We start from the raw sequence: 17,152 nt of genomic DNA on the forward strand, positions 1-17,152 counted from the left end.
TAAAAGAGATTTTTAGTCTTTATAGTCAGAATGCTATAGTCAAATGCAACATATATATATAGTCAAAATGCTATAGTCAACATGCACATAAACCATTGTTTTCAGTATATGCATTCAGGAAATAAAATATTTGAAGTGTTATAAATTGCACTGTCCATTTAGTATGGGAGTTGTATTCATTTTATTTCAAAATCTAGATTACAGTGTGATTCATTGTACCGTTAATTAAGTTTGAGTAAGTGTGCATCGTGGTCATGAGATGAGACAAGAGAAAAGGACACACTAATGCCAGTGGTCCATACATATTTGAGACTTCCAACTCTGTTATTTCTGCGAATCTGAATGCATTGTATTTGAGGACGCTGGTAGGTAGGAATTGCAAAGTTAAGCTACAGAAGCCGAATTATGCATAATTTGATAGTAAAAGAATTAATTAAATTTAAATTGTGCTTTTCAGCCTTTTTCTTTGAATTGTCAGTAATTTTGTTCAGCTTATATTTACACACAAATTATTCGTCCATTATTGACATCTACTAGATTCATACATTCTTTCACTATACATTTGCCTCACCTTTTTGGTAAGGATTAACTCAGTATATAAAAAACTGCATTATAGATGTGCTACCAATCACTTGCTACTTGAGAAAAATTAAAGCTTTGAAAACCTTTTAATTATTCATACAAACTTACACCAAGAAGATAAAGAGGAAAAAAATCATCTATTATTCCACTAAACCCCAACAAATAACTTGGCAGCTTTGTCTTCTTATACACTCCCATTGGTTTAATTTTTTGAATTTTTAGTTAATTTTATTTAATTTTTAGACTAAATCATAAATTCACATGGTTCAAAAAAGGTTCCTTCCTGCCTAGCCATCGTCCATCTGCTATTCTCCTCCCACCTGCTTTGCAATTGTGTTTTTTATCTTGATAAATATGAAAAGTTGTTTACTGAAGTAGCTACAGTACACCATTTTAAATTTAAACACTTTTTATTAATAATGATTTTTAACATTAGTTTTTTGTAGGAGCTTTTCACAGTAATACTATTTTACCACCGTTTCTTTAAGAAAATGCTGTACACAGAACCAAAATTCCAGTTCTTCCAAAATTATACTTCAAATGTGGGTAGGATTTCTAGAACTGCTAATTAGGATTTGTGTAACATTTTGTAGGTTTAGCATGCGTTTGTGTAACTGCATTTAGTGTTTACTCCTCATGAGAATCCTGTGAAGAAGACAGGGTAGGTATTGTCTTCATTTTCCTGAGGAAACAAATTAGAGTTGGTGTTTTTGACTCTCAGCTTTCAAATCCAAGTATTCTGATTGCATGGTCTTTGCACTATAGCCAGAATCTTAAATCATTTGTCCTTATTTGAAATGGCTTTTATCCATTTTTTGACATTTTATGTATTTTTTTAATTGTAATGAAATCATGCTAAGCTTTAAAAAAAAAAAAACCAAAAAAACAAACCCGAGAATACTGGAGTGAATACCTGTTTACCTGCCATTCTGTGTATCTGTCTTTAAACTCACATTAACATACTTTATACTTTCCATTAGAGGGAAGAAAAGCATTTGTGTCCAGAGTGTTTAACACATGGGGAGATTGAGATGCCAATAATAACTTAAAAATATTGCGAATTCTTTTTTCTCTTGAATATACTTTTAAGCTTTCTGTAAGTCACTTTTAACTGTCAGACGTCTTCATGTTACTACTCGCCTTCTATTCTAAGTGAAATGCTTGAATTTTCCTGAAGTTACACACATCCTAGGAAAGGAGACCTCAGACCTCATTTATTCAGCAGCATTAATGAATGCATGGCTGTGCACACTAGATTTTTTTCTTTAGATAAGGGTTTTTTCTAATAGCACATGAATTTTATATATATTTTTAGCATTTGTAATACTGAAATTTCCTCAAACGTTATGTATATCCCTGGTTTCTTCCGCGAAGAGATCTATGTAGCTTGGGGACATCTCTTAAGTACTCTGTTACAGAATTCTTGCATACATTTATGCCAGCCACATATTCCTGTTTTTCTGGGGGGTCCAAGGCCATCATTTTTGGCTGGTACTATTTCTGTGTCTTAAAGGCACTATGCCGGGTGCCTGGGTGGCTCAGTTGGTTAAGCGACTGCCTTCAGCTCAGGTCATGATCCTGGAGTCCCGGGATCGAGTCCCACATCGGGCTCCCTGCTCAGCGGGGGGTCTGCTTCTCCCTCTAACCCTCTTCCCTCTGTTGCTATCTGCCTCTCATTCTCTCTCTCTCAAATAAATAAATAAAATCTTTAAAAAAAAAAAAAAGGCACTATGCCTTTATGTGTTCTGCTGATTCTGATAGACTTTTGCCTAAAAAACAAGTAACCAAGGTTTTGAGGAATTGTGTGTTCGATGAAAGTCCATAAATTTTTGCAGGAAGCCCTGTGTATAAAGAGCACGGCTGTAGTGCAGATGCCTTTGACTGCTATTTTGGGTATGCAGAGGCCTTTGCTTACTGGGTACGTGGGTTGGAGCATTGTGGTGACCTTTGAATAAATGAGGGTATTATGATAATTATATTTTAAGGGAGAAAAGTTATTCTGATATTTTCCTTTGTACTGATGTTGCTCTGATTTACTCTGTTGTCGAGCTGGATTTAAATATTAATCATTTAAGGTCAAATTTCTAATGTATATATGTTCTTCAGTGGGTACAACCCAGTTACCATAACAGTTTAGTAAAATAACTATAATGGAATTTTTCTTTTGAATTTGGCTTTTCTTTCTTTCTTTTTTTTTTTTTCTGTCCACCAGGGAGTAACTATTCCCAGTCAGAGGCGCTATGTGTATTATTATAGCTACCTGTTAAAGAATCATCTGGATTATAGACCAGTGGCACTGTTGTTTCACAAGATGATGTTTGAAACTATTCCAATGTTCAGTGGCGGAACTTGCAGTAAGTGCTCTAAATTCTCATCCTTCCATGTATTGGAACACTTTTCTGAACATAACTAGACGTTTACAGAAAAATCTAGAAAGAAATTTACCACACTTAAATTTATGCAGGGGTATATATTTCTGAAGTATCCAGACTAAATAAGTAGCTCAGTTGTTCAGCACATTGGGCTAAGGAAGTCAAGAGCAATGGGTTTTAATGTCTTAGAAGCCAAATTATATTTATGAAAGAAACATTCTTTGCTGCATCTACCAAATGCAGCCTGAATTGTGACCAGATGACTAAAAAACCTATCCCAGTAGAGATCCAGCATAGAGTAGCAGTGGGATTCATTAGTTTCCTGGTGTGGGGGCAGGGACCAGTTCCTTCCTATCTTAGGAAGACTAGATAGTGGTAGTAATGGTGACAGGGACAGTAGAAAGGAAGGGAAAAAATTATAAGACATGGTGACCAGCTGAAATATGTTAAGTGAATAGGGTTGAGTCAAAGTGTGTGGAGTATTAGAGACAACCTGGATTTAGATCCAAGTTCCAGTCCTAGCTCTCTCATTACTGGACTATGTAACCCCAGGCACACCATCTACCGGTCTTTATGTTTGCTTGTCAAAATGAAGGTATTTTGAAATCTGAAACTTTCTAGATACGTACTAAATAGAGATCATGTCAGTGATGTCTGCCTCTCGTTGATTTCTCTCTTACCCAAACCTCTGCGAGCCTCCCTCCGTCATCCTGATCCTGTTCTGCTTCTCTGCCGTTCTTGGGTGGAGTTCTTAGCTAGGCTGATAGGTGCCTTAATACTTAATACTCAGACCCAAAGCAGTTAGTCAAGAGAGAACGCATGGAAGGAAGTACTAATCAGCCCTGTAAAAGACCAAACTGTTGCTGCTTTTTCTGTAACAGAATTTTATATTAGTTTCTGCCTTGGCAGTGATCAGTCATGTTTTCATGTTTAAGAAATATGTTTCATTTATTCAGAGTGCAATTTCATAGTTTGTAGATAAGAGACCACTACAGTATTTCTTTGAATACCTCTAATAATATTTCAGTGAGATTTTGTAATTTTTTAGTGATTTTAGTTTTTAGTTTTAAGTTTTGCTTCTTGAAAATATTTATGTAATTAAAAAATTTCTCTCCCTAAATTAACCTATACTGAGGAAATTAATTTCTTGGTGGTGTTTGTCTTTTTCAGTTAGGTGTCCTCATCATGTCTTCATCATATCTTTCCTGTGTTCTTAGGGCTGGACACCTTTATCACAGGCCACAAATTTATGAATAGAGCGTGTTATAGGCTTCTCAGAGACCTCATTGATGCTGGCGTCATCTCAGTACAATTTTTAAAGGTGCTGGTAAAAGGCCCAGCACGGGGAGTGTGGTCACGGGCACTGCAGTAGTGCTCCATGGGGACAGGTGGTGGCTCCGCTGGTGGGGAGCTCAGCACCGTGTACACACTTTTGGGAAGAAACTAATGTCACATTGTGTGTCAACTCTACGTCAAAAAAATAATAAGGTTTTTGATAACTTCTAAATGCAAGGCACTGGACTGTCAGAGGTGATTGACATAGGAACTTAACACATTCATAAAGGAGAAGGAAAAAGGAAGAAAACATTCCTGCTCTTCCTGTAGGATAAATATCAGGTGTAAGGGCCAAAAGAAAGGTATAACATATTAGGGAGATAAGAAGGGAAAGAGAACATTCAGTTCAGTAATCTTCCTGTCTAGTTTAATTTTTTTCACATTGACTTCTCTAGCAAAAATCTCCTATCAGTTCTGCTCTGCCTGCCTGGAGTTAAACATTGTGGTGGATTTTTGTTCTGTTTTTGTCTCTTTTCAGTATTATATTTAAACTTCAAAAATTACTGACTACTGAAAACTTTTTAATCTTTACTAAGGAATTTTCTAGTTCTCCATTTATGCCCTGTGATTTCATACTGTGTCATGAAGCTGTATTATAAGTAATATATAATTGAATGGGAGATTATATGTATAAATTATGAATGGTGTCTTCAGAAAAATAAAAGTTTTGAGGGTTGTCAGGTAGTTGCATGGAGCAAGTCCAGCTCTTCTTTGAACAGTGGAGAAAGCATTCTGTTTAGATTGGCATTAAAACTGAAGGAAGTGTTGGAGGCCTGACTTGAAGTACAGCAGTAGGACATGAGCTGGACCCAGGGAACAGAGTAGGGTGGGATGTGTGGCCGACTGTCAGAGGACCCTGAATGGGGATGGCAGACTAGATTTGATAGATGCTGTGGCATCATTGACAGTTTGAGAGGCTTAGGCTCTGTTTTAAGTCTGGCTGTGTAGGAAGTGGTGATGGGGAACCAGGGGTGGAAAGGAATCCAGTTAACGGAACTTGCTGTAAGCCAGATGTGCTTTGCTAAGGCAATCAAATGGGATTTGATTGCTCTTTCCTTTGCCGTTTCTGTCTAAATATTTTGTCAATTTTGATTCTGGACACATCAATAATTCACAGAAAAGGGAAGAAGGAAAAATGAATCTCACTGAGACTTGGAGACATGATTGTTTTTGGTTTTAAACATGTTTTGGTCAGGTGAAGGTGAGCTGTTCACATGAAGATCCTTAGTGGGTTCTTGAAAGTGTGGGTTTGAATCTTAGGTGAGAGTTAGATCTGGTATTTGGGGAAGCACCAGGCAATAGACATAGTAGTTAACTAGCCCTCTGTGTAAATATGGTATGGGGCTAGAGGAGGGGAAGGCTCAGGGAAACAGAGTGGGAGGACTGAGACACGGCGAGTTGTGTGTTTGGGTTCAGGAGGAAGGTTGGGGCCAATGAGGAAAACGAAGTCGCTTCTGCAAAGTTGTCAGGGGTCAGCAGCTGTTTTCTTATTGGATTATTGTCCTAATATCCCTAAGTAAAGGAAAAGTTACTATACTCTTTACATCGAAAAGGGTTAAAACGTTAGTAAAGGATGATCACTGTGATTTTTCTCTCAATACTCAATACAGTATATCAATATGCCTATGTCAAAACAATTTAATCCTGACTTTTGTTGACCAGGTATTGACTTGTCATTTCTTTAGAACACAGTCAGTCGTATCAAAGAGAAAATACCTGACCTGTGTCTTAGAAGTCAGCAGAACTGTACTGATGTTGGACTTCTGATAAGTTAGGTCTTAGAGATCTAAGATGGGAAATTCATATTGTAAAGGAAATGATTTTCTTTAGTGATTTGAGGAAATCTTTTCCACTTATTTTTATTAAAACTTTTTAACTTAGTTAAAGTTAAATTCTAAGTAGCACGATTTGTAATTAGTTTATGAATTAATTATATGGTTCTCGAATTCCTGAAGATGCACATTTTAGATGTAGTTTAATTGAAATCTGGCTTATACCATTAATACGCCTTTTAAAGTTCTAAAATGAGGATTATCAGATTCTGAACTAGTGGAGTCTTAATAAGATTACAAGGCATATTCATCCTGGCTGATTTTTATCACAGCTTTGAAATCATACCTTTTTGTTTGCTTTTTCAAGCTAGAGTTTCTAGTGAAATTTTCAGAATCACATAGTCTTATAAAATGGCTCGCTGTACTTTGAACCATTAGTCAAGGATGCGGAAATTATTGACAGATTGTTAGTGTAATGTTTCCCCTTTTTGGAGTGCCCTTTTTCTTGTGATAAATGCCTCACAGATTCATATTAGAAAAACCCAACAGGCTGTTATCAAACCTACTGTTTATTATGGGAGTGCTGATGCTGCTTTAGATACTGCACAGACGAGCTGGTATGTGTTTATTAAACTGGAAAGTGCATCTAGCTTCAATAAGCCTTTTGCCTTTTTCTCACTTGTTGGTCACATTGATAAACAATATGATACTTCTTTTTGCATCTTTAAGGATGATGCCTTTTAGTGTTGAGGATTTTATGCCTGTTTTTATATATGTGTATATTTTATACATAAAAATATATGAACTATACATGATTTTTCATGTACCTTTTGCAAGCTTGGGATTTTATTTCTCGATTGTCTTGGCATATTTCCTTCAAGACCCACTTCTTATTCATAAGGTTAATCACTAAAACATATAATCCTTTCCTTTATTTTAAAACAGACAGGGGCCAAAGCCAAAATACTTGTTAATGAAAATGGAGTGTGTTTTGGAGGGAGGGGGATTTTGCTGCAGTTTGTGCTTGAGTCTGTTGTATTTCTTTGCAGACATTTCAAATCTCTTCCTGTTTCTCATGATGATGGCTTTATATCCCTTTAAGAAATAAAATGTGAGCTATAGGTAAAATAAATAAATAATCGTTAATATTTTTATAAATATTGAGTCTTGTGTTTATGGAATAAATAGATTATATTCTCATGCATCTTGTGAACATGTAATGATTTGTATTTTGTGGGTTTTGTTATGTGGTAGAGACATTAAAATACTGCAGCAAATATCTATTTTTAAAGTTACTTTTTACGCAGTTCATAGATGTGCCAGAAAATTATTTTAGCATTTTAATTATAAATCTAATTTATATTAGATTTTTAACATTTTAATGTTAAAGTTTTGCTGTTATTGTAGTGCCAGAAGTCTACTGTTGGGACTGATTATACTTTTTGACTTTGTTTTGTTTTGTTTAAATATTGATTTGTTTTAGATCTGGGTTACAGATGCAGAATCACTAATTTGTGTGTATTGCTAATATTAACTATTAAAATGGTTTTTGACAGTTTGACACTTGAAGGCATTTCCTCTGAAGTGATGCTAACATGTGTTTAACCATGCAGATCCTCAGTTTGTGGTCTGCCAGCTAAAGGTGAAGATCTATTCCTCCAATTCAGGACCCACACGACGGGAAGACAAGTTCATGTACTTTGAGTTCCCTCAGCCTTTGCCTGTGTGTGGTGACATCAAAGTAGAGTTCTTCCACAAACAGAACAAGATGCTAAAAAAGGTTTGCACTTACCTTTTATTGGGAAGAATATCCAAAATCGCCATACTTTGAACAGTAACCTCAGATCTTTTGCTTAAAATATTTGGTTAGGCAGAAATCATTCTTAAGGAGAGCTTACAGGATAATATTTTGTGACTGACAGTCTAATGAATTATAATTGGTTGTCTGTTAGATCTGCACATGCTTTGCTTACTGTAACACTGATGAGCCATTATAATGGTAAAAAATCTTATTAGAGGAAAAGTCCTTATGTCATTATAATTTGAGATGAATTTTCTTTAAGTTGGGTTATGCAGAGAAATTTCATAAAAATATTAAAGATTACATACCCCATTAAATGAGTTACCATCCTTTTAGACAGGATGATCAATTACCGAGAAAAAGTTAGCAAGGGGCCATGAGTTTGTAAAAAAATTCATTTATATGTATAAATAAGATCTGTTCCATGGTCTTGTGTAATGACACAAACCACTTTTCCCCTATTTTGATTTATGTTTCCTGAGAGTACATCATTTTATATTTAGCTTTCTCAAATTTATTGAATTATTGCGAATTTTAGTTAGAGTGATAAAGTATGCAAAAGAAGTAATAAAACATGTATTAAAAAATGTATTAAATATGCAGCTTTAGAAAGTTAGTGAGGTTTGCATATTACTGAGCCACAGTTAGAGAATTCAAGAGCTCATTCTTAAACTAAGTGTGAATATTTAAGATGAGTGCGCCTAAGGTGCAAAATTTGGGGGTAGTAATGAACAAAAATACTGGCTTTGTATGTTGTTACTGCCTCATTAAACATATTGCCAATCTTTAGACATTCTCAGTAATGGGACTGATTTAGTTTTCCTGATATTTAGCTTTAAAAAAAAAAAAAATAAGAGGAAGTTTCATTTATTACAAAAATTTTAAACTCTACCTTGACTTATCTGAAGAAATACAATTTCCTATATCCAGAATCCACATAGCTGGGAAATTACAGCATGTTAAACAGGTTTTTTCACCAGAAACCCATTTCCTACCTATTCTATATAAATGATAGTTAAATATATCTCGATAACTTTGGAAAGTAATTTTTCAGTAGTCCAGGGAGCGTTAGCCGGTGTTTAAGTATTTTTTCCCTTCTATTCATTATAAGACTGGTACATGTAAAATTTTATTTATTTTTTAAAAAGCGTTTATTTATTTATTTAATGTGGGGCTTGAATCCATGACCCTGAGATCAAGAGTCATACACTCTACCAGCAGAGCCAGCCAGGTGCCCCTAAAATTTTATATTTTACTTTTAAAAGTAGGCACCTGCATCACTGTCTCCCTATACCTTTAGGAGTGCATAAGTTCTTATTTTCAGTTATCATCTGTACATTACTTTAATACATACAAAACTGAAGATTAGATTAATATTTGTAATATATCTGTATCTGGGATTACTTTACATATATTTCCATTTTATGTGATTTTCCCTGCCTGTTATAAATGTTGCTGTGATTTAAACAAAAACAGGTTTAACATAATCAGTACCTATACAGAATCCACATTTTTGGAGATTTAAATAGTACTAGCTTATGTTCTTCTGACTCTAAGTAAGCAAAAAATAACTTTGCTAATAAAATAATTAAAATTAACAAATATGTCTTTTTAAAGTCTTATATGTGAGATTGCTAGGTACTGTTAAAAGATAAAAAGACAGTTAAACGTAAGATACTTAAGGGTCTTACCATCTTCCTGGGAAAATAGCAAAACTCGAAGGTAAATTAAAATAAAAAAGTTAATGGCAATTTAAGGCACCAGATAAGATGTCACAAAGCTGCACATCATTAACTGTCATGTGATCCATGTAGGCCAAATTCCAGTCATTAAGAGAAGAGAGAGAGAGAGAACATTTTCTTGTGTTGGTCAAGAAAGGTTTGAAGTGATGAACTTCTGATGTGTTTTTTTGATTAACAGGACCTCGCATTATTTGTAAGGAGTAATTTTTAAAAAATAGGCATTTTATAACATAAAAAAGTCAGAATTGCTTGTCTTCCTTCCCCCATATTCTGAACATTTTCAGACACACATATTGTCGTGTAGGAAACTGGAGCCACTTAGAGTTTGTATTGCTTCTGAAGTAGAAATGGATCTGCCTTGCTTCATCGGGAAGTTGTGCTGACATTTCAAGAACTTTTGTTAAAGTAGATTTTGTAATGGATAGCTTTTTTTAAAGATTTTATTTATCTGAGAGAGAGAGAAGGATTCGGGGTAGGGTTGCAGAGGGAGAAGCAGACTCCTCGCTGAGCAGGGAGCCTGATGCGGGGCTCGATCCCAGGACCCTGAGATCATGCCCTGAGCCGAAGGTAGACGCTTAACCGACTGAGCCACCCAGGCGCCCCTGAAATGGATAACTTGTTGAAATAGAACATTAAACCCATTTTCATACACACATACATACAAACTCAAACATTTTTTTAAAGCTTATATTAGACAAGAAAGGAAAAATTTTAGCTAAGGTTTTAAAACAAAAGTAAGTTATCTTAGAACTTGTGGAATTACATTTTTCGTCTAAAATTTGAACAAAAGAATAAATGTATGTGACTTAGATGCAACAGGTAACCCACAGCTTGCCAAATATAAGTCTGTTTGTTTATCTTTATTCAAACATGTGGCTTATTTTATTGACTTCTTGGGGCAAATGTTGAATATAGGTGATATATTTTCTTATTTAAAAAAATTTTAAAATTTGTCTTTTTTTTTTTTAAAGGACAAAATGTTTCACTTTTGGGTAAACACATTCTTCATACCAGGACCAGAGGAAACCTCAGAAAAAGTAGAAAATGGAAGTCTATGTGATCAAGAAATTGATAGTATTTGCAGTATAGAGCGTGCAGATAATGACAAGGAATATCTAGTACTCACTTTAACAAAAAATGATCTCGACAAAGCAAATAAAGACAAGGCCAACCGATACTTTTCTCCAAATTTTAAGGTCAGTTAAAAACATTTTGAGGAATTAGTGGGTGGCTCTGTGTGTGTGTGTGTGTTTTAAATGTATAGCTGGTAAAGGACTTGTGTGACTAAGTTTTAAATTAGGTATTATTTAGAAGCAATATTTAGGTATCAGTAATGAGAGTTTCTAACATGAATGCACACAGAGTCAAAAAAGGCTGCTTTTCTCCTCCTCCCCCCGCCCCTTCTTTGTTGTTGTTTGGTGAAATCTGGGGCAGGGGTTGGGAAGGGGAATTCAGTTTATGGGATATGAAGTAGGAATGGGGGAAGAAAGAAGTAAAAGGGAACTCAATCATTTGGGAATGATTCATATAGAATGTTCTTAACTGTTCCTACTTTTGTCCCCTTCCAATTTATTCTGAGCTCCTCAGAGTGATCTTAAAATAAACGTGATTGTGTCACTCTTGTCTATACTTTTTAAAGACCTTGTGGTTTTTTGATATGACCTACACGGCCCTACATAATTCAGCACAGGCTTACCTCCTACATGAGCTCTAGCCACATTCTCTCCTGCTCCGAGATTCATTTTTCAGTTCTTCCAAATGCTAAGCTCCTTCTGCCTCCAGTCTTTCCAGTTCTTTTTCTCTCCCTGTACCTCTCCACCTTCCGCCTTTCCCTTGCCTTTCCCTCATTTGGCTACCCTTTCGTGTTGTAGCCTTCACTTCAGTCTTGGTGCTCTGAAGCCCTTCTCCGATCATTCTCTTGTGTTACTCCCTTTCTAAAGCCCTGTCTGCTTCCTCATATTATGGAGTTATTTGGGTCGTTACTTTTATCTATATGTGATGTGTGTACCTATTTCTATTCCTGTGCATTTATAAGAAATTTCCAGGTAAAAAAAAAATCTGATTTGTCAATATTTCCAAATGGTAGTTTGCTCTTTTTTCCTTCCCCTTTCCGGTTTCTCCTTCTACCTGATTTCCCCCTGTCCTTTCACCATACCTTCCTTTCTCTTTTCAAAAATTCTCTCTTACTTGTTTTGCCTCATTCCATCTTTATAATATGCAGCAGGCCTACCCATAGCTGATAAGAATATTGTGAGTAATCCTAAAAATAAGGGGGAGGCTACATATTTTAAGTGAAAATAAATCCAATATTAAGTGCCATTAGATCTTACATTTCTTTTAAGTGGTTAGAAGTGTCTTTTAGAATCCACGGGTTTCCACTGACTGTGTTTTACCTAAGTCTGCATTTTCCTTAATTGTTAGCTTTTATAGTGTGACTTCTTCTAGTTTTATTGTTTTTTTGTTTTAATATTACAAGAATATGTATTTGTGATTACAAATAAAAACTATTTCAGTTATCAGTAAACAAAAGACCGTGGTAAGTGCTTATGAACAAATGAAGCAGAGGTGGGATAGAGAACGATCTTGGTGTATGTTTTAGCTGGATAGTTAAGAGAAGGCCTCTCTAGCAGGTGACGTTTAATCAGAGGCCTAAATGAAATGAGTGAGCTGTACAAATATCCGGGACAGGAGGGAAGGACAGATACAAAAGCCCTGAGCCAGGAATGATTCTCCCATGTTTGAGGAGCAGTAGATAAGCAGTCGTTTTGACTAGATCACATCAGTCTGAGTGTGAAGACATTGGTATGTTTTCAGCACAGGAAGGATGTCATCTGAATTTTGTCTTCAAAATGTAGCCTGGAGAGGAGGTAAGAATGGAACTGGGAGGTGAGGTGAGAAGCTGCTGTTGGGGTTTAATGCAGATGAGAGGTGGTGGCTGCTTGGACTAGTGTGGTGGCAGTGGGCACAGTGAGAAGCTGTCAGAGGAGGTAGAGAGGGCATCGTGCAGGTGGACCCAAAGGGATCTGCTGATGGAGGAGGAGAATAACGGGGAGGGGCTGTAGATAGAACAGAAGGAGCATCTGATTGAAGCCTCATATCCACTGCCGGCTGCCCTTCTGGGCCTTAGTTTCCTCTGCTTGGAGATGGAAATACCTGCCTCACTGAGCTGTTCGCAGTTCTCTCGGCGCTGCCTGTAATGGAAACCACTGTCTGATGTTCTTAAACTTTAGGGCTAACGGGATCCTGAACATCACTGTTGGTCAGTGTTTTTATAATGTAGTACTTTGTTTTTGTTTAGTAGTATTTGTATCAGAAGATACACTGAGGCTCAGACAGGTCGTAAGTGCGGTATTCTTTTGGAACTCAGCTATTTGTACGTGGAATTTTGTGATTGAAAATATATTTTGTAAACGGTCAATGAACTTCAGTCTTAGGGCATTTCTTTTGCAGAATTATTTAGTTAATGCTTGTAGCTTATGCTTACTAAAGACTAGCATATTAACATCCCAGTGTATCTTTTCAGTGTGTAACAAGAAAACCTAGGAAATCCGAAGAAGGGGGTCATCTAAAAGATAGCTTTTTCAAGATCCTATTTGTCATCGCATTTTTTAAAAACGAATCTGCTAAAAATACGTATCTTTACTAAGTCATTTAAGATGAGTTGGCTTTCTGGATTTCCCCCTTAAACCGCCTCCTTCTTCTCCAGGTGAAGCTGTACTTCACGAAGACGGTAGAGGAGCCATCAAATCCCGAGGCTAGCAGTTCAGCCTCTGTGACGCCGGACGCTAGCGACAACGAACCTGATCATTACAGGTACTCGGACACCACTGACTCTGATCCAGAGAATGAGCCTTTTGATGAAGATCAGCATACACAAATTACAAAAGTCTGAATTTTTTTTTTAATCAAGAGGGATAAAACACCATGACAACAAACTTGAATAAACTGAAATTGGACCTTTTTTTTTTTAATGGCAATAGGACATTGTGTCAGATTACCAGTTATAGGAACAATTCTCTTTTCCTGACCAATCTTGTTTTACCCTATACATCCACAGGGTTGTGACACTTGTTGTCCAGTTGAAAAAAGGTTGTGTAGCTGTGTCATGTATATACCTTTTTGTGTCAAAAGGACATTTAAAATTCAATTAGGATAAATAAAGATGGCACTTTCCCATTTTATTCCAGTTTTATAAAAAGTGGAGACAGACTGATGTGTATACGTAGGAATTTCTCATTTTGTGTTCTGTCACCAACTGAAGTGGCTAAAGAGTTTTGTGATGCACAGGTTCACATCCTACCCCTTTGCACTTGTGGCAACAGATAAGTTTGCAGTTGGCTAAGAGGAGTTTCTCAAGGGTTTTGCTACATTCTAATGCATGTATTCGGGTTAGGGGAATGGGGGGAGTGCTCAGAAAGGGATATCTGTCATGCTGGACTCTGGACCATATACCATCTCCAGCTACTTCACGCACCTTTCTTTAGCATGCTACCGTTGTTAATCTGGACATTTGAGGAATTGGCCGCTGTCACTGCTTGTTGTTTTGTGCATTTTATTTTTTTTTTTAAAGCATATTGGTGCTAGAAAAGGCAGCTAGAGGGAGTGAATCTGTATTGGGGTGCAGGAATGAACCTTCCACAACTTCTTAAGAATCCACAAATGAAGGGATATAAAAATAATGTGGTCATAGATAAGAAACACAGCAACAATGACTTAACCATATAAATGTGGAGGCTATCAACAAAGAATGGGCTTGAAACATTATGAAAATCGACAATGATCTATCAAATACATTTTCTCAGTTGTAACGAGTGCTCCATCTCCCGTGTAATCAAGGCCAGTGCGAAAAGTCAGATGCTGTTCGTACCGACATCAGTCAACCACGTACACTTACTTTATTAGTTTTCAATCATACACCTGCTGTGGATGCTTCATGTGCTGCCTGCAAGCTTTTTTTCCTCATTGAGTATAAAACATTTTGTAATGCTGCACAGGAAATTTCAATTTGAGATTCTACAGTAAGCGGTTTTTTTCCTTCAAAGATTTATGATGCACTTATTCAATCCAATAGCTGTCAGCCGTTCCGCCCTTTTGACCTTACACATTCTGTTACAATGAGTTTTGCAGTTTTGCACATTTTTTAAATGTCATTAACTGTTAGGGAATTTTACTTGAATACTAAATACATATAATGTTTATATTTAAAAGGACATTATTTGTGTTAAAAAGGAAATTAGAGTTGCAGTAAATTTTCAACACTGCACAAATAATGAGGCATTTACTTTTTCAGTAGAAATTGTCCCACATAACGCTTTTATCGATTTTTATTGAAAGAATAGATTTTTTTTTTTAACGTGCAGTGTTGAATCATTTCTTCATAGTGCTAGACTTAGGACTAGGGCTTCAATTTCACTTCTTAAATATCGTATATTTGATATGCCCAGACTGCATATGATTCTAAGCAGAATACAACTACTATTGTAAAGCTAATGTGAAGATACTATTTAAAAAGAAGTTTTTTCCCCCAGAAATTTGGTGTCTTTCAAATTATACATTGACCTTGAAACATTTGAATATCCAGCCAATTTACTCCTTAATGGTATAAAATCTCATTTTCAATAACTTATTGGTGCTGAAATTGTTCACTAGCTGTGGTCTGACTAGTTAATTTACAAATACAGATTGCATAGGACCTACTAGAGCAGCATTTATAGAGTTTGATGGTTAAATAGATTAGGCAGAACTTCATCTAAAAAATTCTTAGTAAATAATGTTCACATGTTTTCCATACCTCATCAGTTTCATTCAACAAATAAAGTTTTTAAATTTTTAACAAAGCTCTTAGGATTTACACATTTGTATTTAAACATTGATATGTAGAGAATTGATTGACTGCTCATAAGTTAAATTGGTAAAGTTAGAGACAACTATTCCTAAGATCTCAGCATTGAAATTTATATGCCACCTTATCTTTCATAAAAGCTGAAAATTATTGACTAAAATGAAAATCAACTATTCATGTTTTGATGATAGTTATTAATACTGTTAATTTGTTACAGTTTTGGGCACGGTATATTAAAACATAATTTGTGTTGTTCCAATATGTAACATGGAGGGCCAGGTCATAAATAATGACATTATAATGGGCTTTTGCACTGTTATTATTTTTCCTTTGGAATGTGAAGGTCTGAATGAGGGTTTTGATTTTGAATGTTTCAATGTTTTTGAGAAGCCTTGCTTACATTTTATGGTGTAGTCATTGGAAATGGAAAAATGGCATTATATATATATATTATATATATATAAATATATATTATACATACTACTCTCCTTTATTTCAGTTACCATCCCCATAGAATTTGACAAGAATTGCTATGACTGAAAGGTTTTTGAGTCCTAATTAAAACTTTATTTATGACAGTATTCATAATTAGCCTGAAATGCATTCTGTAGGTAATCTCTTTGAGTTTCTGGAATGTTTTCTTACTTAGACTTTTTGGATGTGCAGCCGCTTACATGTCTGAAGTTACTTGAAGGCATCACTTTTAAGAAAGCTTACAGTTGGGCCCTGTGCCATCCCAAGTCCTCTGTAGCTCCTTGCGAACATTTTTTTTTTTTTTTTGCCATAATTATTACAGGGCAGTTGAATACATAGCATCCCCGTTCTTTGCTGTGGCACAGGTTATAAACTTAAGTGGAGTTTACCGGCAGCATCAAATGTTTCAGCTTTAAAAAAATAAAAAGTAGGGTACAAGTTACATGTTTAGTTCTAGAAAATGTGTGCAATATGTTCATAACGATGGCTGTGGTCGCCACAAAGTGCCTCGTGTACCTTTACATACTGTTGACGTGTCATGCATGCAGACGGAGGGGGTGGGACTGTGCTCGGGAGTGGGGGCTCTCGCCACCGCGTCTGGCAGAGCTGCCTTCCACCCTGCCGGTTCGCAAGTTCAATCTGTTTCCATAGAGAATCTATATACTCAACATTTCAGTCTGTTAAACAGCCTTACTCTGATTCAGCCTCTTCAGATGCTCTTGTGCTGTGCAGCAGTGGCTCTGTGTGTAAATGCTATGCACTGAGGATGCACAAAACATGATGTGTGCGGGATAATGCCTCATACCAATCAGATGTCCGTTTGTTATTGTGTTTGTTAACAGCCCTTTATCTCTTAGTGTTATAAACTCCACTTAAAACTGATTAAAGTCTCATTCTTGTCATTGTGTGGGTGTTTTATTAAATGAGAGTATTTATCATTTGAATCGTTTAAATTTATTGACATTTGCAATAATGGGCAGCCAGATGTGATTCTCTGTAGCTTCCCCCCCCCTCCCCCGTGTCCTTCAAAGCCTGCAGTTACAAAAACATGGGCCTTTGTCAGCTTGGGAGTAGAGTGTCTGTCTACTCATGTTTAAGAGAGGCGCTTTTTTTTTTAAGGGCCTTAACACTTAATAAATTGTTTCCAGCACATTAAATAACACTTGAATCCTGAAAAAGTTCAAGATTCTTGAAAAACTGTCTCCCCCCCCCCCCCCCCCCCCCCCCCCCCC

At 36.1% G+C, this 17,152-nt stretch overlaps 1 protein-coding gene across 2 annotated transcripts in view; it reads left to right on the forward strand.

Annotated features, from left to right (window-relative positions):
- PTEN (phosphatase and tensin homolog) overlaps positions 1-16,822 on the forward strand; it is an 87,055-nt gene extending 70,233 nt beyond the window's left edge. The window contains exons 1-4 of one of the 2 annotated variants that reach the window (XM_044915999.1): positions 2,792-2,936; positions 7,675-7,841; positions 10,576-10,800; positions 13,311-16,822. In XM_044915999.1, coding sequence (XP_044771934.1) covers positions 2,894-2,936; positions 7,675-7,841; positions 10,576-10,800; positions 13,311-13,496 — 621 coding nt within the window. In that variant the 5' untranslated portion in view covers positions 2,792-2,893 and the 3' untranslated portion in view covers positions 13,497-16,822. Of the gene's footprint in view, positions 1-2,791; positions 2,937-7,674; positions 7,842-10,575; positions 10,801-13,310 lie in introns of those variants that run through there. The other variant, XM_044915998.1, reaches the window with a different exon arrangement.
- The last annotated feature ends 330 nt before the right edge of the window (positions 16,823-17,152 follow it).

This window comes from Neomonachus schauinslandi, chromosome 6, assembly GCF_002201575.2.
Source record: "Neomonachus schauinslandi chromosome 6, ASM220157v2, whole genome shotgun sequence".
NCBI lineage: Eukaryota > Metazoa > Chordata > Mammalia > Carnivora > Phocidae > Neomonachus > Neomonachus schauinslandi.